Below are 26,225 nucleotides of genomic sequence, written 5' to 3' on the forward strand. Positions count from 1 at the left end.
CCCAGGCTCATGCTACGGATCCACCCGCCATTCCCTCGCAGACGGGCCTGTCTTCCATCATCCGGCCCCAGGGACAGCCTGCGTCTACATCCCAGATGGTTCATCTAGAGGAACAGGACCTGGTTGGTGAGCCCTCCTCGGACAGCCCCCCCCCCCAAGGAGGTTCCTCACAAACGAAAGTGTAAAAGGAGGCACTTGGACTCCCGCGAGTCCCTCACGGAAGACACTGACTTGGAGGAAGGGGAAGGTTCCCCCAGGTCACCCACTGAGGACATCTCCTTTGGAGACATCATGGAGATGCTGCACATTAGAGGGGGGTGGTCAGCCCAAAAACCTTCCTCAGATGAGTCTGTGTTTCTGGAGGCATTTGACGCAGGCCCCTCTACCTCTTGGGTGTCCCCCAAGGATTTATTGCATTCAGCTGAACAATTTGGAAAACATACTTTGCAATGTGGTTTTGATTCTTTAGAGGCCTCTTACTGGGCTGCTGTTACTGGGTCTGTGCTTAGAAGGAATGCTTGGCTTAAGGAGCAATCTCTGCCTGATCATGTTAAAGCAAAATTGTTGGATGCTCCTTTGCAACAGGACCGTCTGTTTGGCAATAAGGCTGAAGAAGTTCTAAAAAAGATGGAAGATAAAGCTAAATCTATGCAAACTTTAAACGATTTCTTACAAGTACAACCTCCTAGATTTAGTAGGCACTGGCCTACTAAGAACTGGTCCTTTCCAGCTCCTTCCAGCTCCTTCCAGCGCAACTCAGGCCAAACCCAGACAATCCAAAAGCACCAGGTTTCAGTCCCAAGGGACTTTCAGAACTAAGCAGTGGGGTGCTTCCACTTCCAAATCTGGAAATAACAAGACTCCACCCTATGGTAAACAGTCTCAATGACTTAACTTTAAAATTACCAAGCACTTACCTGTTAGCCACCCCTTTGGGGGAAAACTGGCTCTTCATGCAAAAAACTGGCAACTCATAACCCAGGACAAATGGGTCTTAAATATAGTGTCCCAGGGATACAGATTTCATTTCCACACGTTCCCAACTCCAAACGGGTGGCCAGACCTACCCCCAAATCAGTGGGCAGAGGCTCAGAAACAAGTACTTTCCCTCCTAAATATGGGGGGCTATACAACTAGTACCAGAAGAGGAAAAGGGACAAGATTTCTATTCCAGACTTTTCCTGGTACCCAGAAAAGACAAATCATGGCGTCCAGTTCTGGACCTCTCTACTCTAAACATCTTTCTGGACATTCCAAAATTCAAGATGCTAACTCTTCACTAGTTTCCTATGCTAGGCAAGGATGCCTGGCTTGCAACTCCAGATTTAAAAGAGGCTTACCTGCATATCCCAATCTAGGAATCTTGCAGAAGATAGCTACGCTTCAAAGCAGGCTACTTGCATTATCAGTTCTCTGCACTGCCCTTTGGCTTGTCTGCTGCGCCCAGGGTATTCACAAAATGCTTGGCTCCAGTAATTGCATTTTGCAGGCAAAGAAATATTCAAATATATCCATACCTGGGCGATTGTTTAATTCAGGCAGAAAACCAGGCCATTCTTCTAAAACATCTGGCGTTTGTAAAAAGGGTTCTAACTTATCTAGGGTACACCATAAACGAAAATAAATCACAACTAGTACCCTCTCAAAAAAATTACATTCCTGGGTGCAAGCTTAAATACAACTGCTCAGATGGCTTTCCTTATGCCAGAAAAGCAAATTCATTTGGTGACTTACTTCAAATAGGTGTCCACAAAAACCCTGCTATCTGCAAGACAAATACTGCAAGCCTTGGGGTTTATGACCTCCTGCATTTTTCTAATTCCATATACAAGACTGCATATGAGGAAACTTCAGTGGTACTTGAAAAGTTTATGTAGTCAACATTGTCACAGCCTGGAAACAATGATTCCTATCATACCTTGCTTGTGCCTAGAGTTCCTATGGTGGGCAGAGGTCTGCCACCAAAACAAGGGACTGCCATTCACACCACCCCCTGCCGCCCAAACCCTAACTATAGACGCATCAGACTATGCATGGGGGGCTCATCTGGTAGGGAAGTGCATTCAGGGAAAAGGGAGCCCAAATCAAATGCACCTTCATATCAATCAAAAAGAAATGCTAGCTATACAGAATGCACTGACAGCCTTCAGGGACTATCTTCAACCAGGACAACTAATGGTAAAGACAGACAACACCACGGTTATGTGGTACATAAACAAGCAAGGGGATACACATTCCTACCCCCTCTGCAGACTAGCCATGGCATTGTGGAACATGGCCTTGAGCTACCAAGTACAACTACAAGCTCAATTCCTGCCAGGCAAGCTGAATATTCTGGCAGGCGAATTAAGCAGAAATCTCATGGGCCCACATGAATGGAAACTGGAACCACAGATTTTCAACATGTTGACATGCAAATGGAGGAGCCCAGACATAGATCTTTTTGCCTCACACAAGAACTACCAGTTGGACAAATTGCACAACACCTCACAAAAAAGCCTGGGAAATGGATGCTCTGTCCTTCAGCTGGAAAAACCTATCAGTCTATGCCTTTCCCTCTCTGCTCTCCAAAGTTCTATTAAAAGTCAAACAGGACAAACCAATCATGATTTTGATTGCTCCAGACTGGCCTCGCCAACACTGGTAACCACTCCTGTGCAGTGTGTCACAAATTTCTCCATGGCACCTGCCTCAGACACCTTCCTTACTGTCTCAGCAGGAGAACCAAATTCTGCACCCTGAGCTCCAAACATTGAATCTTGCAGCATGGCTAATCATTTAAATTCCCCCTTAGCACCCCTCAGCATTTATGAGGCGAGAAGACCTAGTACTGGAAAATCTTATGCTGACAAATGGAAAAGATTCTGTGCCTGGAATCAATCTCAAGGGATGAGCACAGCAGCGCCCAATTTACCTCAGATTTTGCAATACTTAACTGAGATGCTTCACAAGGGCCTGTTTTTTCTTCCACAAAAATCCATGCCTCAGCCATTTCAGCTCATTACAACACAGAAACCACCCCCCTCTTCTGTCATCCTCTGCTAAAGCAGTATCTCAGAGGGGCCAAAAACTTGATACCACACAGGAGGACGCCAACCCCTGCCTGGGACCTTAACTTTGTATTGGAGAAACTCACTCTACCTCCTTTCGAGCCAGCTGCTACTGCAGACTTAAAATTTATTTCCTGGAAAACAGCCTTCCTTTTAGCAATCACTTCAGCTAAAAGGATATCTGAGTTACAGGCCCTTATGGCAGTGGAGCCTTTCATCATCTTTCATACGGACAGGGTGTCTCTCAGGACAAATCCATCCCTCATGCTCAAGGTGGCATCCAGTGTGGCTCTTAATCAGTCCATTAATTTGCCAACTTTCTTTCCCAATCCACAGAACAAGGGGGAGCAGATTATGCATTCATTGGATGTACACAGACAACTTGGATTCTACTTGGACAGGACTAAATCTCGAAGAAAATCTGAACAACTGCTGGTAGCATTTGCTGCAGGGGCAGAGGGGAAGGCGATTTCAAAACAAACCATTTCTAAATGGATAAGCCATTGCATTAATTTCTGCTAAAAGCACCATGGAAAACCTATTCCCCAGGGGATTAGATCTCATTCCACCAGGGCTGCATCTACTTCTACAGCCTTTCTCAGAGGTGTTCCTACCAGGGATATTCTCGAAGCTGCTACCTGGAGTTCAGTTCATACTTTCACCAAGCATTATCACTTACCAATTTTCTCTAAATCCAGAGCTGGCTTTGCCACAGCTGTTTTGCAGGGCCTTATAGCTGGTCCTAATGCTGTATAAATCCATCCTCCCAACCATAGCTTTGGAATCTACCCAAATGTAATGACTGCAACAGTGAAACATGAAGAACATAGTACAGTTGCGTACACTTACCATAAATGTAGATGTTCGAGTGTATTCATTGTTGCAGTCCTGGTTATCCTCCCTCCAGCCCCTGTTTTTCTCTTTCTATACCTCTACTTTCCTTTACTATGCTTAAAAGCCTTTTTGGTGTATTTGCTTTTGTTTGGAAGTATATTTTTGTGTTTTTAATTGTGTGTATATATATATATATATATATATATATATATTGCTCCCCATTTGGGGGGCACCTGACATCTGGGGCAAGAAAAACTGATGTAATGGTGTCGGCTGCATGTTTTATACCCCTGACGACCTGACGTCAGGGAAGAAGGGACAGCAACCGACGCAGGACCCAAGACTTTGTTAATCAGGCCGATTGAGGGCAACCTGCCAGCAGATTACCCAAATGTAATGACTGCAACAGTGAATACACTCAAACATCTACATTTATGGTAAGTGTACACAACTGTACTTTCTTCCTGGCGCACTCAGTTCTGATGTTGGTGCGCTTATACGTCACTTTTATGGCCTACGTCCAATAGCATTCTACGTGCGACGTACCATGCACCCTAAGCACCCAAGACTTTTGTAAACTGGCTGGCATCTGATCGTTTGGCAGGCAGTCTCCCTCATATAAAGAATACTGCAACAGAGAAGAGAAGGACAGCTAACGTTATGGTTAAGATTTTACACAACTCATCTTTCTTACAGACTCAGAGATACTTTAACCTGCACGTCTTCTCATGTCAGAAATTTAGGAAAACATTCCACTCCACTGGTTTTCTACAGAAAGATCACATAGATAATTTAATTAGCAGTGGTACTTTTGTAAAGTGTGGTTCTAAAAATTTGCAAAATACAGAATCCTCTTTCTGGCCATGAAGATTTTTTTGCTTGTGTGCTGTTCCTTTTAGCCGACAAACAAAAGACCTTATCATATGCTAACTAAAGAAGTACTAGCAGGTACTAGTTTAGAAGTAATCTGTATGATCAAGCTGCCAGTATTCTGAATTCCAGAATGTATTGGGACTGTTGATAGTGCCATTGGAGAGGACAGCTTTTTAGTGTCCTGATTTTGAGTGCACGACCATTAGTGGAAGCCGGGGAATCGAGCACAGGCCAGTTTGATAGGACAGTGATGTAGAAAGGTAACCTCACCTGGCAGCTGACAATATTACATGCCACTTTCTGGGAGAGAGAAATTGCAAGGTGGTGAATTATTCTGCCAAAATGGTCTAGGCTGCAGAATGACGCCACATTCGGAGTAAGTCAGTTATGCCTCGAGCAAATCTTTTGGAATCTGGCCCCAGTGAAATCCTTCTTTATAGATAGGACTTACTTCAAAATAAGTCACTTACACTAAGAACAAATCTTTTGGAACTGGGGAAGGTTTACAAAGAAATAAGTTACACTGAGAGATCCGTGTATGTGTAGCAGCCCTATCTGTATATTATACATACCACTAGACAACAATACTAACACCACAGAAGATATTCTGTGCTATCTCATGACATACCCCAAGAAACTGGCATGTTTCAGGACTTAAATATTGATAGGCAACTAGTAAACCCCATCACGACCCTCCCACACACACACAGTATCTGCAGTTCTACAATAGTCATAACTGCCCCTACCACACTTAATAAAACAGTGGCAGGGAACATGCATTTGACTAGATCCTAACTACATCACCAAACAGAATATCCCCCAGCAGCTGCCTTCTAGACACAATTAGTAACCACATTCCAACATTTGCAGTAAGACAACAAACCCACTCTCTGAATGTCCCACAATATATTCAAGTACTTAACCTGTATACATTTCAAAAACACATATTCTTTACCAGCCTAAAAGTGTGCAACTGGAACATAATAAAAACATTCCCAATAGATGAAGCAATCTCTGAATTCAACAATGTCTTCCTAAATACACCACACGATCTTGCACCACTAAGAATAAAAAGAGTAAAATCCAACCCTGCACCATGGCTGATGAAAGAAACTAAGCATTTAAAGAAACTGAGAGACAAGGCCTTGGGAAGATGACAAAAAAAAACTCAAAATAAGAGGCAAAACTTGAAGTATCAAAGAAACTGTACAAAATATTAAATCGAAGTAGATAAAAGCATACAAGTCCTAAACAAGAACACCAAAACAACCCAAAACTATTCTGTTCATCCCTCAAAATCTCCTCTTCCTAGGTTAAATGTTCACACCCACTCTGTCAGCCACCAGTCATACTGATCGCATTGCCATTCGGTTTAACTCGCATTTTATTTCAATAGTCCTTTCACTTGGCAAAGACATCTCTTCTTCCACTTCACAATGGAAGCAATAACCAATGCCTTTCTCCTTTTAGACCATCTACACCTGAACATTCCTTGAAGACAGTCCCCAAAAACCTGAAACCAATTTGATTCGCTACAGACACCATAGTTGGTGAATTCATTGAAATGGCCATGGATTTACCAACTTAATCTTGTCCCCATTCTTATTAACCATTCCAGCCAAGAAAATCAAGTACCCACGCTCTGGAAAAAGTCATTAATATTACCTTTGCCTAAAGGGGTAAGCTTCACTGACCTCATAAACTGCAGGTTAGTCACAGGACAGTCATCATCATCAGCCCCTTTTTCCATCTCCTATATAGGGTTGAGGTGTCAGATTAACTGTTGCCATCTCTCTCAATTAAGTGCCACTTTCCTACCTTCTTTGATAGTCATGCCTGACTGCAGCAGTCTTGTCTTATGCAATCCATCCATATCTTTGCTGGACACCCTTGTTTCCTCTTGCCCTATTCCTCTCTCCCAAATCATCTTCAACAGATCATGTTCTACTTTCTTACACATGTGTCTGAAGCACCATAATACATGGTCTTTGACCTTATCTGCAACTGGAGCTACTCTGGCTTCTGCTGTGATATATTCATTTCTATATCTATCCCACAGTGTGCATCCTACCACCTGTCTCAAGCACTTCATCTCCATCACCTCTGACTTCTTGAACTGCTTTGCCTTTACTGCCCAGTTTTCTGTCCGTACAGTAGTACTGGTTGCACCACTGCTTTGTGCACCTTACTTTTGAGCTTATTTGGTGTTTGTCTGTCACACACTACCCCTGACACTCTGTTTCATTTAGCTGCAGCCCCTCTGTTTCTAGCTTTGACTTCCACATTCAGAGTTCCTTCTTCTTAACCACACCTCCCCACATTCAAAGCTGTTAACCTGCTCCACTATTTTCCCTTCTATCTCAGTTTTCAGCTTCTTCTGAATCTGCCATATGCTGACATGACAACTGTCTTGTCTGTACTCAATTTCATCCCATGTGCCTTCCCTTTTACATTCCATGCCCTTATCATATGATGGAAGTTCTTGCTCAGTCTACTTATAATGCCAAATCTGCATACAGCAGCTTTACTTATCTTTCCCTTCTGCTCTGTTTGCTGTTGTAGTCCTTCAACAGTAAGAACAGCAGTAGATTTAGAGATGAACCCTAATGCACACCCAACCCCCACTTGTGAGCCTGAACACTGTTCGTACTTGTGTCATTGGGTCCTTCTACATGGTCTGTAATAATTCTTCCAAAGTTTCCGTGACTTTTAACCATCACGGGACTGCCCATATCAATATCAGTTTTCTTAGGATCATATTTACTTTCTCCAAGTCTAAGCATGCCCAATTGGACTCTTTCTTTATCAGGTTGGTTATGCTGCATCCTGCTCTGAATCCAAACTTCTTATATCCCAGCTTACTTTCTATTATTTTGTGTATTCGTTTATCAGTCATCTTTTCTATACTATCGTGCAGTGTGACATGAGTTTAATACCTCTGTACTGCCCACGGTTGTAAATATCCCCTTTGTTCTTGTACGCTGGTGCTAGAATGCTTATTTACAGTTACAAACATTACAATTACATCAGTCGCTAAACTGCACAATTGAGATGGTGTTAAAGCCGTGGCAGCCTTTTGGATTCTGTTATCTCTGCCTTTTGGATTCTAACTGTTATCTCAGCCTTTTTGTTGTTTTATAAGAGTGGCTATGTTAAACTAGCCCTGCACAGAGGCTTGGACACTGGTGGAATTAATTTGTGACCTGTAGGTCCTCTGCTGATTATAGTGCATTTTACTTACCTGTGTGCTTGCTCACTCTTTCGCCTTGTTACAACAGTTGCACTCATAGATTACTAATGTGAACTTTATTTATTTATTTCACATTTGTTAACCGGGTTAGTCCAACTGAGTTTGCAAAAAAAACATTTTCAGTGGAGACCTGAGGGGAAAAGCCCCAGCAAACATAAGTAAAAATAAAGTGACAATATAAAAATATTAAATAACAATCACAATACAAAATAATTGTAAAAAAGAAAAGGTTATTAATTATTTGCATTGCATTGATAGTAAGCAACTCATTTTCAGTGGAGACCCAAGGGGAATGAGCCCTATCAAAGATAAGCAAATATAAACATACAGGACAAAAACTATTAAAAACAACACTGCAAATACGAAATTAATTATAAAGAGAAAAACAAAAGAAAAATGTTATGAACATTAAGGGTTGCACTGATAGTAGTGGACTAAAGTTTACTACACATGAGAGTAAAAACAAAAAGATAATCTTTGTTCAAAAAAAGGACGATGTATAGACATTGATAGGAAGTTTGGGGGAGATAGTGTGGAGAATGGGAGGGGGCTATAGTAGGGTTATAGTAGTAGAGCTGAGGGTTTAGGAGGTTAGTTTAAGCAGAAGTTACTAACAGAGAAAGAAAGTTAGGAGATGCAACAGGTTATACAGTGAGAGAGAGACTAAGACTACGTGTCATCAAGGCAATGGCATAATTTCAACTGTAGTAGGTGGGATTTAAGCTTCTTTTTAAAACAGGGAAAGGAAAGGTTGGATCTAATATGGAGAGGGAGTTTTGAAACTTAGCCAACATTCATTATTGTACAGTGCTCTGTTCTAATGTTTTAAAGTGCTAGTTAGACTGCTAACCAGAATGTATACATTAGTACAATGGTTTGTACCTTGAGAAACAGTTCAATTTTATTGTGGGCCACGTGCCAGTAAGAGTGTAGCTAAATTGCCTTCTCCTATAAATGTTACCAATACTGTGCTGATTATCTTCCAGACTACGGCAGCTATGTAATATCTACTACTGGTTTCTACTGGTTTCTACAATTTTATGCTACATTGTTACTATAGTTACTTTTTGCAGCTACGTACATACCTATTTGAGCCTATAGTTTGCTATGTTTCTAATATTTGCACCTGAGTTATATGTGTTTTACGGTATAATATTTGCCTAATACTAGCTACATCTGTAGAGTGTACTTGAATTGTTTGTGCTTTATACTGTATCTGCTGTTTCACATATTGCACTGTCACTGCTCAGTTTTTCTCCATAATCTCTGCATGCTTTATCTCCATACCTCCCTCTCTACCTAACTTGTATCCACCCATCTTTCTCTCATATGTTCAGAGGCCCTCCCATACGATCCTTATACTAGTCTCTTACCACACATAGCTCCTACTTGCAAACACCTCTCTCCCTCATATTCACCCCTACATACTGTCTACCCTCCCAACATACACACAACCTCTTTCCAGCTGTATACTACTTCTTGTTTTGTCCCCCTGTATTCCTTACCACCCCCCTCTCTCTCTCTTTTTTTTCAGGTTAACACTACCTACAACCTCAAGCCCACAGACCTACCTGACATACAGTCCTCTCAGCTGAGCCTCTCACCTTTATTGTATTATTAAAGTATGTCCTATCTAAGTTTGTATAGCTGGGTTTAAATGTCAATATCATTTAGCACTGTCCCGCAACCAGCTGCAGCTTGCACGTCATCATTTCCACTCCTTATCTGTACTGTTTCTGCCATACCCTCCCTGCTTTTCTCCACCCTCCATTGCCCTCTCTGGCAAGACTCACTCTAAAGCACCCATCCTGCTGCTCTCCCCTCTCATATCTTTGTTTTCTGTCCTCTAGATTACCTTCTTTTCCTACTCCACCCCTTTTACTGCTGCTGTCCCCTCATATATCTCTGTATCCCTTTCATAATGTATCCTATTTGCCCAATTTCAGTCTCCCTACTCTGCTGCTACTATCTTCCTTTTCCTAAGGAATATACAGTACAACTCTCTAGCCTTTCTCTCTTCTCCTCCTATCTATCTTTTGCTCACTTTTGTGCCATACTTACTGCTTCTCTGATTGTTTTCTTGGCATTTCTTCAGTCTCTCTGGGTGTATCCCCATTCTACTACCCTCCCCCCATTCCCACCCACCCCCATATCAATTACATTTATACCTAACCACTTCTGCACACACACCCTTTCCCCTACTGCAGTCAGTCTTATCACATCTTCTTTTTCATTACTCCATCTCCTTCCCCAGCAGTTACCTCACTCTATTACCCACCCTCCCCCTCTATACCTATTACTCAAACAGCCATTCATCTTCTTCTTCCTTAGGTAATATTACACCTCAACCTACTCAATCTACCACTCCCCTGTTTCATTCCCTCTATCCCCCTGCTTCACTCTAATCATAATGCTACATCTTCTCCTATGTATACCTGCCCTTTCTAATCTCACACTATCCACATCCTACCATAGTCACCCATCCTTCTTATACCCCAGTTCCACCCTTCCACTCTCACAAACCCTACAGCCTAAACCTTTCTCCTTCCTAAAAGCACCCTCCATTTTCTCACATCACTTTATACATCTCTTCAAACATAAACTCCCTCCTCTTCACAAGAACTTCCCAAAACCCAAAATAAAATATTTTGAACTTAACCCTTTTAGGTTTACTCTCTCTACCTCTGTACTTACCCTTCTTCTTGCAGGTGATATACATCCTAACCTTGGTCCTTTCACTAACTCTTCTCCTCCTATTACTCCTCTAGTTTCTTCCTCTACCCACTTCTCCTCCCTGTCACATACTACCTCATTCGCCAGGCACCTCAAAATCTTTGCACTCAATATTCACAGTACCCTAAACAAAGTCCTTGAATTACACTCCTGGATAACTCTACACACTGCAGATATCCTCTGCATCTCTGAAACATGGCTAAAACCCCACATACCAAACAAAGAAATGCTACCCCCTGGCTACAATATCCTCTGCCAAGACAGAGCAATTAAAAAAAGGTGGAGGGGTAGCCATACATTTCTCAGAATACTTCTCAGTCCATCCCCTATCATACCCCCCAGCTTTCACCCCGCCGAGATTCTCATAGTCAACTGTAACTTATAAAAGCATAAAAAGATAGCTATTGTTGCAATATATATATATATATATATATATATATATATATATATATATATATATATATATATACACACACACACACACACACACACACCTCCTGGCAATAATATCCCTATACTCAAACACTTTCTTGCTTGGATCTCTCAGGCCATCTCCTATGAAACCATTATTCTAGGAGATGTTAACAGTGACTGGAGTACTCTGACTTCTAACTGTCCCAATACTGCTATTAACCTATATGGCTTCTCTCAACTTTTCACATCCCCTACTTGTTCTAATAAATAATCTAACAGTAGCACCACTTTTGCTGGATACTTACCTCTCACCCCAACCACTATCATAATGCTTCCACTCTCCCTGACACTCTCAGTTATCATCAGCCTACCTCCATCCAGCGTCACCTGTCTCAACCTCATAAATCTCACAAGCATAAAGATTGTCAAAAATCTGTCTAACTTTAACCCTACTATATTTAACCAAACACTCTCTTCTATAATTTGGTCTTTTCAGTTCAGCCTCCCCCTCAAAAAAAGCTGTTCTTCAATTCAAGAGCATCCTGCTTTAACACCCTCAACTCCCTAGCCCCTGTCAGAAGGATTTGGATTAAATCCAACTATGCCCCTGGATAAGCAAAGAAACTCTCTCCATCATGCAAAAAAGAAACAATGCATGAAAAATCTGGAATAAACTCAAAACCCCCACTAGTCTCCAAAACTGTAGAGAACTACAAAACACTGCAAAATCATGTCACCCTTGACAACAAAAATCCTTTTATCTTGACCCACAAAGAACCCCCCACTTTAACCCCTAAAAATTCTAGAGTACCATCAGCAAACGTTTACACCCAGGGACCCCATCTCTTCCTAACCCATTGCCTAACAGCTCTCCATTCAAAACTGCCACTCTCCTGAACTTCTTCTTCATGGATGCCATACAAAAACTAATTAATCCAAAACAAGGATACCTGCCTTGACACCCCTCCCCCTCCCACTCTCCTATAAAACTCCTTTGTTAATCAAGTCTGTCCCCACGTCCATCATCAAATCTCTACTCTATAAACTAAGACCCTACTCCCCTTCTGCTGACAACCTGCCTCCTCTATACCTTAAACTCGTAGCCCCCTGTATTGCCTATTCAGTCTCCATACTTATCAGTAGGTCAGTTCAGGAAAATCTTGTTCCTAATATCTGGAAAAAGTCCTATATTATACCCTTACATAAAGGAGGTAACTCCACTGACCCCTCCAATTTCAGGCCTATTGCTGTTCTATCCCATCTTTCTAAAAATTCTGGAAAAGTGTGAGCACAAGCAGCTCATCTCGTATCTCATTCTGGAAAATCTCTTCAACTCAACACACACAGTTTCTGACCACATCATATCACAACTACAGCATTACTATCCTTCATTCACATTATCGCTACGTCTCTTTAACAGTAACAAACTAGTCTCATCCCTCTTCCTTGACCTCTCTAAAGCTTTTGACACTGTTCCACAACCTCTCTCCAAACTTTCTTCATTTAATCTCTACCTCTACCCTCTCCTGGTTCTCTTCTTACCTGTCAAATAGAGCTCAGTCAGTCAAATGGCTCCGTGCGACTTCACCTTTCCTCCCCATTCAAACTAGTGTGCCTCAAGGCTCCATCCTGGATCCACTACTATTTAACATCTTTACTAATAATCTCAGTCAATCCTACCACCACTCCACACTCATACAATATGCCGATGACTCCACCCTCATCACAACCTCTGACAGTGAACCCCACCTACTCTCCCTCACTCAAGATACCCTCCACTCAATTGAAAGATGGCTCACAACTAACCAACTCCTACTTAACCCCAGTAAAACAAAACTACTTGTCTTCCTTCCCGAATCCCTCCAACATCTTGAAGCCCTCCTTCTCAGTCTGTTCTCTAAACAACACTACTATTAAGGTCGAGTCTTACTGTAAACTTCTGGGTTCTAAACTTATAGATGATAAACTTAAATTTGACATCCACATCAATAACTGCATCAAGAAGACACACCAAAAACTAGGACTGCTGTACAGAAATAAAAAATTCTTAACACAAGAATCTAAACTGTCCCTAGCTCAAGTCTTCCTACTACCTAACCTACTATACGCCGCCCCAGTCTTCACTTACCTCCAAAAAAATTTGTCAACCAAACTTGAACTTACATACAACAAAATTGCTAGATTTGCCCCTAATCTCCCCTATCACTCACATCACTGCCTCTCCTTACAAAAACTCTACTGGTTAGAACTCTATAATCAGTTCCTTCTGACACATACTGTCCTCCATCAACCTACAGCCTGTCCATCGATAACAACCCCCATCTCTCCTTATGTCCCCAACCGGGAACTTCGTAGCTCCGACCAATACCTCTTCCAAATCACTAAACTGAATAAATCCATAGGTAAAATGCTATATTACCACTCAGTTACCTCCTCTTGGAAACAACTTCCTCTCCATATCAAAACTATTCAAAACTCTTTCAACTTCAAACTTGCTATCAAGGAATATCTACTTAACTCCAGGACCTGCCCCTGTAAAGATCCTACTTGAACTCTGCCTCCGCTGCCTCATCCCCCCCTTTCTACCCCTATTTCGTACAGATATTTATTCCTACTTGTATTTTATGTTCCCTGCTCTTTCACATTTCCCTCCCACTTTACTCCTATCTTCACTATATACTCCTACCCTCCTATCTCTCCTTCCTCTGACATTCTATACCCCTCCTTTTCTTTTGCCTTGTGCCAAGACCTTCCATTCTGGCACTTTATGCCCCACTACTCTAATACTTAGGTTAGCAATTTTCCATTCAGATAATGATTGTGATGAATTTGTGGTTGTATGACACATAACAGTTTATATCTATGTTAAATTTTCCTTTTCTTCAAACACTGTATACAATTAATCTATTTTTGCTGTATGTATCTCCTCATGATTCACAAAACTAAGAACCAAAACTATGACAAAAAACCAAAATCAGCACTTAGGAATGAAGGTAACAGGCTGCAGTCACTAAAAAAATTGTTTAATAAATTTGATTAAGTGCTTTCGTCAGAACAAACCTGATTTCATCAGTCTCTAGTTACAACATACAAAAGCAGGCTTTTAACCCCCCATTTAGTCACATGACATACCACCCATTTTTAAAGAAAAACAACATAACCTTTTAAAACTTTAAAACTTATTATTTTTTGTACTTAGTACTGGCTATTGAAATACATTCATTTAGTCCAGAGAACACATTAGCCCATAGTCTGAGTTGCCATAACGTCTCCCTCTCCTCAATTAAATCCTCCAAGGTCCACCTCTAGGATTTCTTACCACAGTGTCCAACCTATAAAAGACAAACTTATACTCAGGGTATTTTTCCATATGTTTATACAGAGAGCTGTTTGTGTCCATCTTTCTAATACTTGCCGTATGCTAATATAGTCTTTCTTTCTTTGAATTTACGCTGGGTCTTTCCCACATAAAAACATTTACACTGTTAGCACTTAGCTAGGTAGATCACCCCCCCTGGTGTTGCAACTACAAAGATAGAAAACAAAAATGTTGGTTCCATTAACCTGAACCTTGTCACCCTCCAGAATATACCTTCATTGTGTACAACAGTTGCATTTGAACGTACCCCTCTTCCTATTAGTAGAAACCTGTCAGTCTCCCTTCCCCTCAAGCAAATTCTTAAGGGATCTACCTCTCCTATACACAATAACCGGTCTTGCTCCAGTAACCCGACCACTCCCTTCAAAGCAAGGAAAAACCTCCCAATATTTTCTCAATATACCAGTAACAACCTCATGTTCCCAAGTAAAAGTAGTAATAAAGGAACAAAAATGTTCATTAGTTCCTAGTGTAACCAGCTCCTTAACCACTTCAGTTTGAGCAGTACCTAAAAGTAGAAACAACTCACCACCCTCTCTCATGTGTAACACTTCCTGATGTACCTCACAAATTAGGGACCTAGGGTATCACCTAGCCATAAATATAGCCTACATGATTGTATTCTTAAATTCTTAATTGTTTGCAAAAAATGTCACTGCTGTAATGGAGCTTTTCTCCTTGGGTCTCTGCTAAAAAAAGGCATCTGCACAGCCAGATCAACCTGGTTAACAAATGGCAAATAAATAAATACATTTTCCAGGCATGTGAGATATGCTTTTCTTTCCTTACTGCTGTGAGTACCCTCTAAATCCATTTCTCTCCTAATTAACCCAAAATGTGGAGCATATCTGCCTTGACCTTATCTGAGCCTGTTGCTTTCCCTGCCTTCATTTTCCTTAGTGCTGTTCTTACTTCTTCTAGGGGCTGTTCTTTTTTCATCATAGGCTGTGTCTGGGTCATTACAGCTTCTAGCTTCATTTGATGTGTAGTTTGCAGATAATGAGTATTGCAGATGCTTAAAGGAGTGTGGCCATGAGGTAGGCTGATGCAGTAGTTTACCTGTCTGTGTAGTACTATCAGTCATATCAAAAGTCTTTGAAGAATATATTCACACACAACTCCTTAAATGACTTATTGATAATACTGTCCTCTCCTTAATACAACATGGCTACAACATGGCTCTTGTTAAAACCATATTACATCTGCCGTGCTTCACTTCACTAATACCATAAACACACATGGAATAGCAGCCTTCTAGTCTCTCCTGTCTTCCTTGATCTCTCTAAAGCTTTCAGCACTGTCTCTCATTCAAAACGTCTGAATGAACTCTCCCCCTTAGGTCTATCCAAACCTTCACTGTCCTGCTTCCATAGTTACCTCTCCAGTGGGTACAAGCTGTACAATGGAAGAGCGGTCTTTCAATTTTCCTACCATTCCTTGTAAGTGTCCCACAGTTCTTTATACTGGGCCGTCTCCTATTTAAAATACTTGTAAGCAGATTATACAACATCCAAACATGCTACCTTAGTAGAGTACGCAGATTATTCAGTCTGTTTTTGGTGTGCTCCAAATACACAACCTTAATATAGTATACATATAGTTTAACTCGTATCTGCTCTGCTTCAACTCTCAAACTGTTAAGAAATTACCTAAGCCTCTTTTTCATCCATAGACTTCTGTCTTACTAACTCTAATCTACTACTTAACCTAAAGAAAACTGAAACTACTTTATTCACTCCCAAATGAAGCACACTTTCAAAATCACCTCAGCAAACAACACAACTACTGAAAATATAACCCACACAAATCTACTCAGTCATCATCAACAATAATCTCAAATATGACAAACAATATACCCAGTCTTTAAAAACCACACCAAAAGCTGAGAATTATCTGTCAATCCAAATCCTATCTTTCCGGCTCACCCAGGAAATCTATTGCATCAGCCTACCTACTATCCACACTTTTATGCATCTCTAATGCTCAGTAGTCTGCTAACTACACATCAAATGAACCTAGAAGGATGCTGTAATGAATTAGCAAAATTTGCCACCAGTGCATTTTTCAGGCCTCACCACTGTCCTGCCCTGAAACAACTGCAGTAGATGAAATTTCCAAATTACCTGTATACACTCAAGTACTTTTAGCACATATGCTCCTCCACAAGCATGGAAACTATCCAGCTCCAAAGAACAGGATAAACTTTTACTAATGAAAAGAACACTGTTGCAGACGTACTGTATTCCAATATGGTATATAAATTGATGAACAATTTACCAGTCCCCCCCCCCCCAAGCTTAAACCCTTCAAATGCAAAGTGAAACACCTGACCAGCACCTGGCTATCTTCATGTTCCCCACTGGGTTAGCTGTTTAAGTAATGGTATACTAATGCATTCTGGACTCTACCTTAGCTAAGTAATCTCGTATCTTAATTCCATATGCATACACATTTTCCTTTCCTCCTATTGTCTTGTCAGTGTCACTCCTTCTAATTCATCTGTAGACCTTTTGTTTTAACACTGACCAACTTGGTACATTTCTCTCTTCTATTACTATCATACATAATATTTCTGGATTAAACCATGTATAGTCTGTGATTTGTTTAACTGAATTTGCATTAGTAATCAACTGTATTTGAACTTTTGCATCTGGGAAGCGTTCTGTCTAGGTCCGGCTTTAGACTATATGCGATAAGTGTAGTATGAATAAATGTGTTGTACTGTTTTGACTGTATGTATTGTCGTTTCTGTGTGTTGAGATGTTCTCTTCAGGCTTTTGTCCAGATAGACTCTCCCAGTCAAAAAAGTTAATAAATAAAATGTGGAACATACTTATGAACTTTGAGCTGCCCCCCAGTGTATTGTAGAGTTCCCTTGGTTTTAGTAACATCATACAGACTACAAAGAATAAACTCTGAAAACACAACTGTGTTATAGTTGACAGGAGAGGCAGGCACATTTTGAAGGACTTGTTTCCAGCTGCTGTTTATGATATAGTACAGCAACATTACGTTAAGTGAGCCAATAGAAAATGAAATCTAGCAGTCATGATATGCAATTTTCTGCTACTTTCATATAGCAGTTTATCTTTACTGATAATTTAATAAATTTGGCAAGAATAGTTAAAAATGTTGCCCTCAGATCTAACGATTCATGGAACCTATTCTTTATATGGTATTTTAGTGAAATTTCTGGTCATCAGTCTTGTTTAAAATGTCACAGGACTTTTTAATGTTGCCCTGCATGTTGTGTGCCTGTAGCAGATACAGGCGTATTGAGTTCATATTTGCATGTTGTGGCCCTTTTCTAAACAGAATTATCCCAGGTATCATAAATGGGACATATTTTACCTTATCTTGGCTTAGAAATAGTTACTGCCTGTCTCTTCTCTGCTTCTTCCCCCTTCCTTAAGGATTGTTTTACTTGTCTAATGCTAAAGGCCTTGATGATTGTTGCAGTGGCATTTGTGACAAGATGCCCAGAACTGCTACATCTTTTCTCACATCAGCCAGTTTTTTAAGTAGGAAGCTGTGCTGCACTGAAAGTCTGCTTGTATACTGGTTAATTTTTATTCTTGGTGATGCAGAGGCTTCCTGAGGTGAATTTACCAGAATGTTCCACTTTTCAGTTTGAAGGCAGGTACCGTATGGGTGAATGGACACAACATGTTTGATGCTGCAGCTGGATTTGGTGGCTACAAAGAAAGTGGTTTTGGACGTGATGGAGGAAAAGAGGTAAGCTGTGTAGCATTTTTGTCTTTTGCATTCTCACTTTTGACAAAGAGATGTCATATTATCCGTCCATCACCTGCTGAATTTGTTAAGATGTGGATTGGTTTCTGTCTGTATAAGGCATTAGGACAAGTTACCTAGTCACAAGTATTATAGGCAAAGAATGAGGTGGGTATTGATTGTGACCTGAACTCCTATATTCATATCTGTACAGGATTGTAGCAACTCTAGCAGCAACAGACATTTCTAGAAAAAAATGACCAATGTAACTGGCAGGTGAAAACAAAAATCCAAGTAAGCATCTTACTAAATTAAATTATACTGTTACTGTTAATCTAACAATTGTTAGTTTCTGCAGTGAGTAAATATAAGTGCTCCTTCATTAATGAGTTGTATAGTAATTGTGCTAGGTATCTTTATCAGCTAACTATAATGATTTCCCATTATGCAATAATTAAGTAAATAACTACTGAATGCAGCTTTAGTGTCTGTATTATTGCATGCTGTCAGTTAGTGGCTGAGGAATGTGTAATACAATGTCAGAGGAGAACAGAATTTAACATTACGCAGTCAGCCCAGTATTGAAATATAAGCACAATGACAGAACATGAGTTTGCCAATACCAGGCCCATCAGGCAGCTACAAAACAGTTAAATTAAAAAGTCAGATGATGATGTTTTCACAGTACTAAGGCCACTATTGCAGTCCAGTCTGCAAAGTAATTAAGCTGAATATTGGATGGTCTGGGCCCAAAGGTTTGAACCCTTCAGTACTGCAGTAGGTTTAAGTAGTAGTCAGTGGATGTACAGGTAGGGATTTTATTTATTTTTTTTTTTTTTGCTTAATAGCAGGTGATGAAGCAATTAAGGTTTGCAGTATCTTCCAGCTATGTGCTAATGAATAGACAAAATTAGCAGTTATCAGTGAGAGCTTTACACAAAACTGTGAGCTGCAGAAAAACTTAACATGAGACATTTATTCTTCAACAAAAAACAGGGGCCAGCTGAAATAACAGGTGTTTATGTAACAGAGTTAAAGCACCAAGCAAAAGGCACAATTTGGAGAATTGTAGGAGATGCTTATAAAAGAATTGTGTGAGTTGGGACAAATGATGATGTAGGTGGATAAAGCCCTGACTACAACACATATGACCCAGTCCGATTAGTGTATTTTGGGCTGGAGGAACTATGCAGGAGAGGATGGAAGTGAATGACCGACACCAGCTTGTCCATTCAGGATGGTTGTCCATAGCACTGCACTGCAGTCTGACATCTGTCAGAGGAAAAGTATCTTGCAGGCACTGATAGTCAGAATGTTGCTTAGTCCTGATAAACTGCATGCATGGTCGCCTTCATTAGGTATGTTTGGGAATGTGCATGCCCTTAGCAGAAGGCATTGCACACCCTAGCATCTTCAGCATACATGTGACTGCCAAGAGCAGTTGTTAAGGTTTTACACTCTAAAAAAATGATAGCTGTCTGTATGAGGGTCTGCCAAGATTCACAGTCACTCCACTGGGGAAAGTTTTGTTCAAGTGACTGCAGTGGTAGTTGAGGGTTGGCAGAGGTGGTGAGAAAAAGATAAAGTTAGGAGCAGACTATTGTGTGAAAATGATTTGACACTGGATAAAACTGTGGTTATGTGCAGAAAAATGAGATTGCGATTTTGCAAATTAAATATTAGTGGAGGAGCTAGATGTATGCAAAGTAAAGAGGCAGAAAATTGTTAAGGCAATAATGAATTTCGAGAGAATGCTGGTGAAAGGTACCCTGCTAAAGCTAACACTACAGAGCAGAGGAATATCCAGAAGCCATGCCACGCTGAGACAGTAACAAACAAAAGAGACAAGATCACACCCAAAGAGAGAAAATAGTAAAGTTGTGGTTACAGCCATGAGAGCAAAACTTGCTGTTTGCAGAACATGTGGAAACTTCAGTTATTTTAGAAAGTTGTGCAATACAAAGAGTCAAACTGACAAAAGTAATGCAGAATTATTGATGAAAATGGAATAATAGGTACAACTGTCTAAAACTGAAAATGAACTGCTGGTTGATGCAATAAAAGTGTGTGCTGTGAGAGCAGCAATCTTTAAGGCATGTGTCTTACAGGAAGTGAGACCATTAGATTGAAAGACTGTTAATGACCAGGAGATTAAATTCTAAGTTGATAAGCAGTTGTTTAAAATACTGGTTTTGAAAGATTCATTTGACTGATCAGTATTTATGCTGCTAATGTATGCAGGGCATTGATTGTCATGAAAGTGGAAAATAGAGCTGAGCTGTTTGCATCATTACAAAACCTACAGACTGGAGAAGTTTCAAGTAGTGTTTTATAGCAAGCAGCTATCTTGTGTGCAACTGGTCTGTTGAAAAGAATTCACAATGTGCAGGCTCAGAGATGGTAGTTTGAACTGTCACAGAACAAATAGTATGTACTATATCAGGTATCATAGTCCACAGCTTCCCACAGGAATTGACTTACATAACAGCCACAGGAATAACACAAATATCAGTGGTAAAGCAGTGCAAGCCAAAGACAGTCACAAAAAGACCCCAGTCATCCACAAGGAAGTGTTTGCTAACTACAGTGACTAGTTTATGGGACTGGGGTGCTTTCCAGTGTAAGACAGTATGAAGCTTGATCTTACCATACCTCTTGTGATTCATGGTCCACATAAGATTCCAGTGGCTGTGAAGCAATAAAATGAGCAGGAGCACAAAGGGTTGGAACAGGTGAGGATCATAACCAAATAGATTCAGCTGACCAAGTGGAGAGGTAGCATGAGGACAGTAGCCATACCGAGCAAAATACAGATTTACATAGATGCCAAGACTAAAATAACATGATAACATTAGAACATTATACTCTGAATAATGCTGAAGAAACAGTTTCAGTTATGCCTTAAAACAAGCATTTCTTCATCTTGGATGCCAACCATATATTTTGGTAAATTCTCTCAATACTCAGAACTCCAAACAATGCAATTTCAACATGCTGTTTTGACTATAACTACCATTCAGGATTTCATTAGCCCTTAAAGTTTTTCAAAGGGCAGTGGCCTACATAGTCAGAAGAATAAATGGAGTACTGAACATTATTAATAATATAGTGATGTGAAAGAGTCCTGGACACAGCAATATGAGTGACTGAGAAAATTGCTGGGATAATTACATTTTTGCAATGTAAAATCAAATGCTAAGAATCCCCAGATCTGAATGTAGTCCATCAAGTAAATGGAATATATGTTAACAGTCTAGGGACTAAGGTCCAAAAATGCTCAAGCAGTAGTGGCCAAGGAAAACACAGAAGACAAGCTTGATTTCCTGAGATTCCTAGAGATGGTGCAGTACAAGGCTACGTTCATTCATAACCTGCTACTGTTTTCACTGGCACTAAGGCTATTTTTGGAAGAGAATGCAGAATGGTACTGAGGCCATGAACATGAGAGAATCGTTGTCTCTTTGAAGAAGCTAGTTACACAGTCCCCAACACTGAGGCATTATGACCCAAACAAACCGCTAATAATGCAGGTCTATACTGGGCAGTGAGTCAGCTCTGTATGTTTTCTTGTTAGTTTTGGCATCTTACATGTCTGCATCTGCTGCTTGGATGTATTTGATGAGTTTGAAATTTTGGTAGATAGTCTTCCTTGAAATTCCATTCATAGATTTAGTCTCTGAATAAATAGCATGATCCTTATGCTACTAAGTATCTACCATGCTCCCAAGATGACATATGAATGGCTTCCATCTGTTACCTTCAGTGATGTGGGTCAGTGCTGATGTTATTCTTTTATAATACCTTTACTCTTCCAGTAAAATATTTGACTACCATGGACCAGAACTGCACATCTTTGGTTCATTCTTTGCACTACATCACTCCTAAGAAGTCCTGTTTGTGTGATGGCAGTATTATTTATTATTTTATTTATTTATATTTGTTTACTGGGAAAATCTGACTGGACACAGGTCCTTTTTCAGCGGAGGCTCGGGGGGAAAAGCTCCACACAAAGAATACATTAAGTACAGAATTAATAATAAAAGTTAATAACATTGATATAAATGCAAGTACACAATGCCAGCAAAAACCACAAACGTAAAATATGAGTAACATAGTTACATGAAGGACAGTGGATATATGTGGAGTAAACATTCATATATACATAGGAGCACGGATTACATCTGTGATGGCACATATTGAAACATTAGTATTATAGTAATAGTCACAGTGATGATATAGTTATAAAACTTAATTGGACATAATAGCTATGGGTATAGACTGAGCCCAATATAAAGCCGTGTTTGGTGAGATGGAGGAAGCAGGTGCAGAGGCTAGGAGGAAATAGTAGGGGAAGAGTAAGGAGTAAGACAGTATACTGAGTAGGTAGTATAGATGGAATATGTGGTGGATAGATGTTTTAGGTGATTGAGATGAAATGAGGTCTTAAGGATGTTAAGAAATAAACACAGCTGCCAGTGCCAGCAGATGAAAGATAGGAATGAGATTTGCAGGGTGTCTAAGTGGCTGGGGGGGGGGGGGGTAGAGATAGAGGGTCTCTAGTCCGGATTGGAGTAAGGGCATAACCAGTGATTTTTTTAAATGTGTTTTAGCACAGCTATGAAGTGATTGCATGATTGTAGAGGTCTTTGGTGGGGGGGGGGCTCCATAATTTGGCTATTATGCAGGAGAAAAGTGCTTCCCCAGCTGAGTTCTTGGCTTTGGTTACTTAAAGTTGATTTTTGCTGTTGGAGCATAGTGGTCTGGTGGTACAGTAGGGCTGGAGTAGATTTTGGAGGGATAGAACTTTAAGGGAATAGTTCACTAAGTTGTGAGCAAGGAAGGATTGTAGGTGACCAGTTAGGTAGCTGTGAAACCAAGTCAGTAGCTGATTGGGAAAAGGATAGATTAGTGAGAAGAGATACGAGTTGTTTGTGCGAGACCATGTCCAAAGCCTTGGATAGATCTAGGAAAGTTGCAGATGAGTATAAAGAGCTGAGGGAGTTCGAGCCAGTCAAGTGCAGTAAGTGATACAAGTGATTGCGATAGGTAGCCCCTGTGGCAAACTTGGCGATTTTATTGTAACAAGACTCAAGCTTATTTAGGTCGGTTTGTCTTAGTTTGGTAAATATAGGAGAGGTGTAGAGTAGGTTGGAGATAAGGTGGGAATTCGCAACTGAGATTCTGGCTGTTTTGGTGAGGAATTGCTTATTTCTGTACAAAGCCCCTAGTTTTTTGTGAATTTTATTTTATGGTCAGAGAAATGTGAATGTCAAATTTGAGACAGTTGTCAATTTCAACTCCTAGTAGTTTGGTATGTTCTCTTGGGAAGATGATGGTGTTATCATTTAAGTGAGAGTTTGTTAGGTTAGATTTTTAGGGCTGGAAGATGAGGACTTTAGTCTTGTTTGGATTGAGTATTAACTTGGCATTAGATAGCCAGGTGTCTACAAAGGTAAAGGGTTCCTGAGTGATCTTTTGCAGTTTGGGTAGGGATTGGGCTGAGCAGATGATGGTGGAGTCATCTACGTACTGTATGAGAGAGGCCTGTGTGGTGGCAGAGTATAGATTATTGGTGAAGAGTGAGAAAAATAGGGGTCCAAGGATGGATCCTTGGGGGACACCGAGTGCAACAGACAGTTGTGGTGATATGTCATTATGCCAAACAATGGATTGTAGGTGACCTGTTAGATAGCTGTGAAACCAGTCAGTAGCTGATTGGGAAAAGGATAGATTAGTGAGAAGAGATATAAGTTGTTTGTGCGAGACCATGTCCAAAGCCTTGGATAGATCTAGGAAAGTTGCAGAGGAGTATAAACCACTGTTTTATGCTGAAGGATAGTGTTAGTGAAAGAGAGTAAGGCAGTAGTAGTGCTATGGAATGGTCTAAAACCATGCTGTGTGCTAGAGAGGAGGTTGTTAAGAGATAATCTAGGACATGAGAATGAATGCATCTCTCAGGAAAGTGGGGAAGGATAGCTATGGGACAGTAGTTGGAGAATTCGGTGGAGGGGCCACCTTTATGGAGGGGAATGATATGGGATAATTTCCACAGTGTAGGGACATATCATTTTGATAGGGACTGGTTAATCAGGATAGAGACTGGAAAGGCTAGGGTGTCTGCTGCTATTTTTAGGTATTCACAGGGGAAATTGTCAGCAGCTAGTTTAGTTGGTTTCAGTTTTGATATAAGTATTTTTTATGTTGGAGGTAGGAACTGGAGTAAATGAAAAGGTATTGTGCAGATTATTAGGAGTTGATGTGGGGAGGGGTTATGTTGTTTAGCTATTTGATTTGCTATGCACAACAACCCTGACTATATCCGATTTCATCACATTAACTGAAGTAGGGTTATAGCAGTAATAGTGCTTTTTGTCTCTCCTCAACACACGCAATCTGTACAGCCCTTTTCAAATGCTGCATTTTAGGATTACTGTCCACGTGTTTGACATATTCTTGCCCCCTGCTGTAGTAATCGTCAGGTATATCACAATTGCAAGCACTTCTAGATCAAAACACCCATGTGCTTCATGAATAGGGGAAATGTAAATGTACAAATATATCCTTGTTCTACCCATCTCTGGGTTATTTGTATGCAAAATATAAGGGCTAAGAACTTTCATGGGAATGTAAGGCTAAGCTTCCTAAGATCCTCACAGATTAGCAGGCTAGGTAAGTACCTGTGAACCAAAGAGCATGTTGAAGTAAGAGATAACAGTTATGGTGTGCTGTATATCAATAAATCTTTGAGGTGTACACGTACAGGACAATATCCCCGTTTCCTAGCCGGGTAGGTGTTATCTAACAATACCTCTAGCTTCCTCGGTATGGGCTATGTGGCATGGGAAGTGTTTTCGTTAGGGACAGATGGGACTGCAGAAGAGAAGATACATATTTCCACCAGGTCTAAAGGCTGAGAACACTCCTTGGGCACCTAGATGGACTGGTAGAAAAATAAGTTGTCAGGATGTCCTAATGATTTATGGCATAGACCTCCTGCAATCAGGTCTTGGTTGACAAAGACACATCATTATGATAAACACCTGATATGGCTGATCTGGCTTCTTAGTCTTTCTACAGTGGCTCTCTTTTGAGGTTACCACTTTTGATGTCACTGTCCTTGACATGGGTTTGAAGAGTTTCTTGCCCCATTACTTGGGATCATGCAGAACTCTGGCCAGGTGTGTGCCTTTAGTTGCTGGAGCCTCTGTTCTTCCAGGCTGCTTGAATAGAACACAGTGAAAACAAACCAACGTGTTCCACAGTGAAGCAGTCCTTTAATGAATTGTAACAGCCAAAACAAACAGGAAAGTAAATTGCTCAGTAAAAGCAGCCAAAACCAAGAGAAAATAGAGCAATTCCACCAAGGCACGACTCCACTGGTATTTTCCACATGAACAAGCTTTATTGAAACTCACTTTCTTCAGAATAAAACCATAAACGCTGTTATCACCACAGATGCGTTTTTGTCCTCTAATGACTTCCTCAGATGAAACAGAAATGCATACCTTTTACAATTCTTCCCCTAAAATACCTTCCATTTAATTAATACTGCTATCCAGTTGGTGTATATTCTTAATGTGGTACTTAATAGATGTTCAGCCCTATATATTTTTTTTTTTTTAATTCCTTTAAACCAGTCCTTTAAAACAATTCTAAACACATACATACATATGTAAATATTTAAATATATAAATATCCACAATACCTTTTCTAAACTCTAATAGATATGTTGTTGTTGTGTCTTTCGGCTTTTCCCGGTTAGGGGTCGCCACAGCGGAACTCCGGTCCTCTAATGATTGGCAGTAGATTTTTACGTGCCGAGTTGCCAGCCCTGACGTACAACCTTCAACATAGGTACGCCTATTCACTCATGTCTCCACACAGAAGACGCTGTAGCTGAGAATCGAACCGGACAGCGTCTTACTGTGAGGCGACAATGCTACCGCAGCACCACCACTGC

The 26,225-nt window shown here is 40.5% G+C and overlaps 1 protein-coding gene across 1 annotated transcript in view; it reads left to right on the plus strand.

The window, feature by feature from the left end:
* ALDH16A1 (aldehyde dehydrogenase 16 family member A1) overlaps positions 1–26,225 on the plus strand; it is an 818,106-nt gene that overhangs the window by 506,026 nt on the left and 285,855 nt on the right. Inside the window, exon 8 of the mRNA XM_044059239.1 lies at positions 18,163–18,268. Coding sequence (XP_043915174.1) covers positions 18,163–18,268 — 106 coding nt within the window. The remainder of the gene's footprint in view (positions 1–18,162; positions 18,269–26,225) is intronic.

This window comes from Protopterus annectens, chromosome 17.part0, assembly GCF_019279795.1.
Source record: "Protopterus annectens isolate FY-2018-M chromosome 17.part0, PAN1.0, whole genome shotgun sequence".
Classification (NCBI taxonomy): domain Eukaryota; kingdom Metazoa; phylum Chordata; order Ceratodontiformes; family Protopteridae; genus Protopterus; species Protopterus annectens.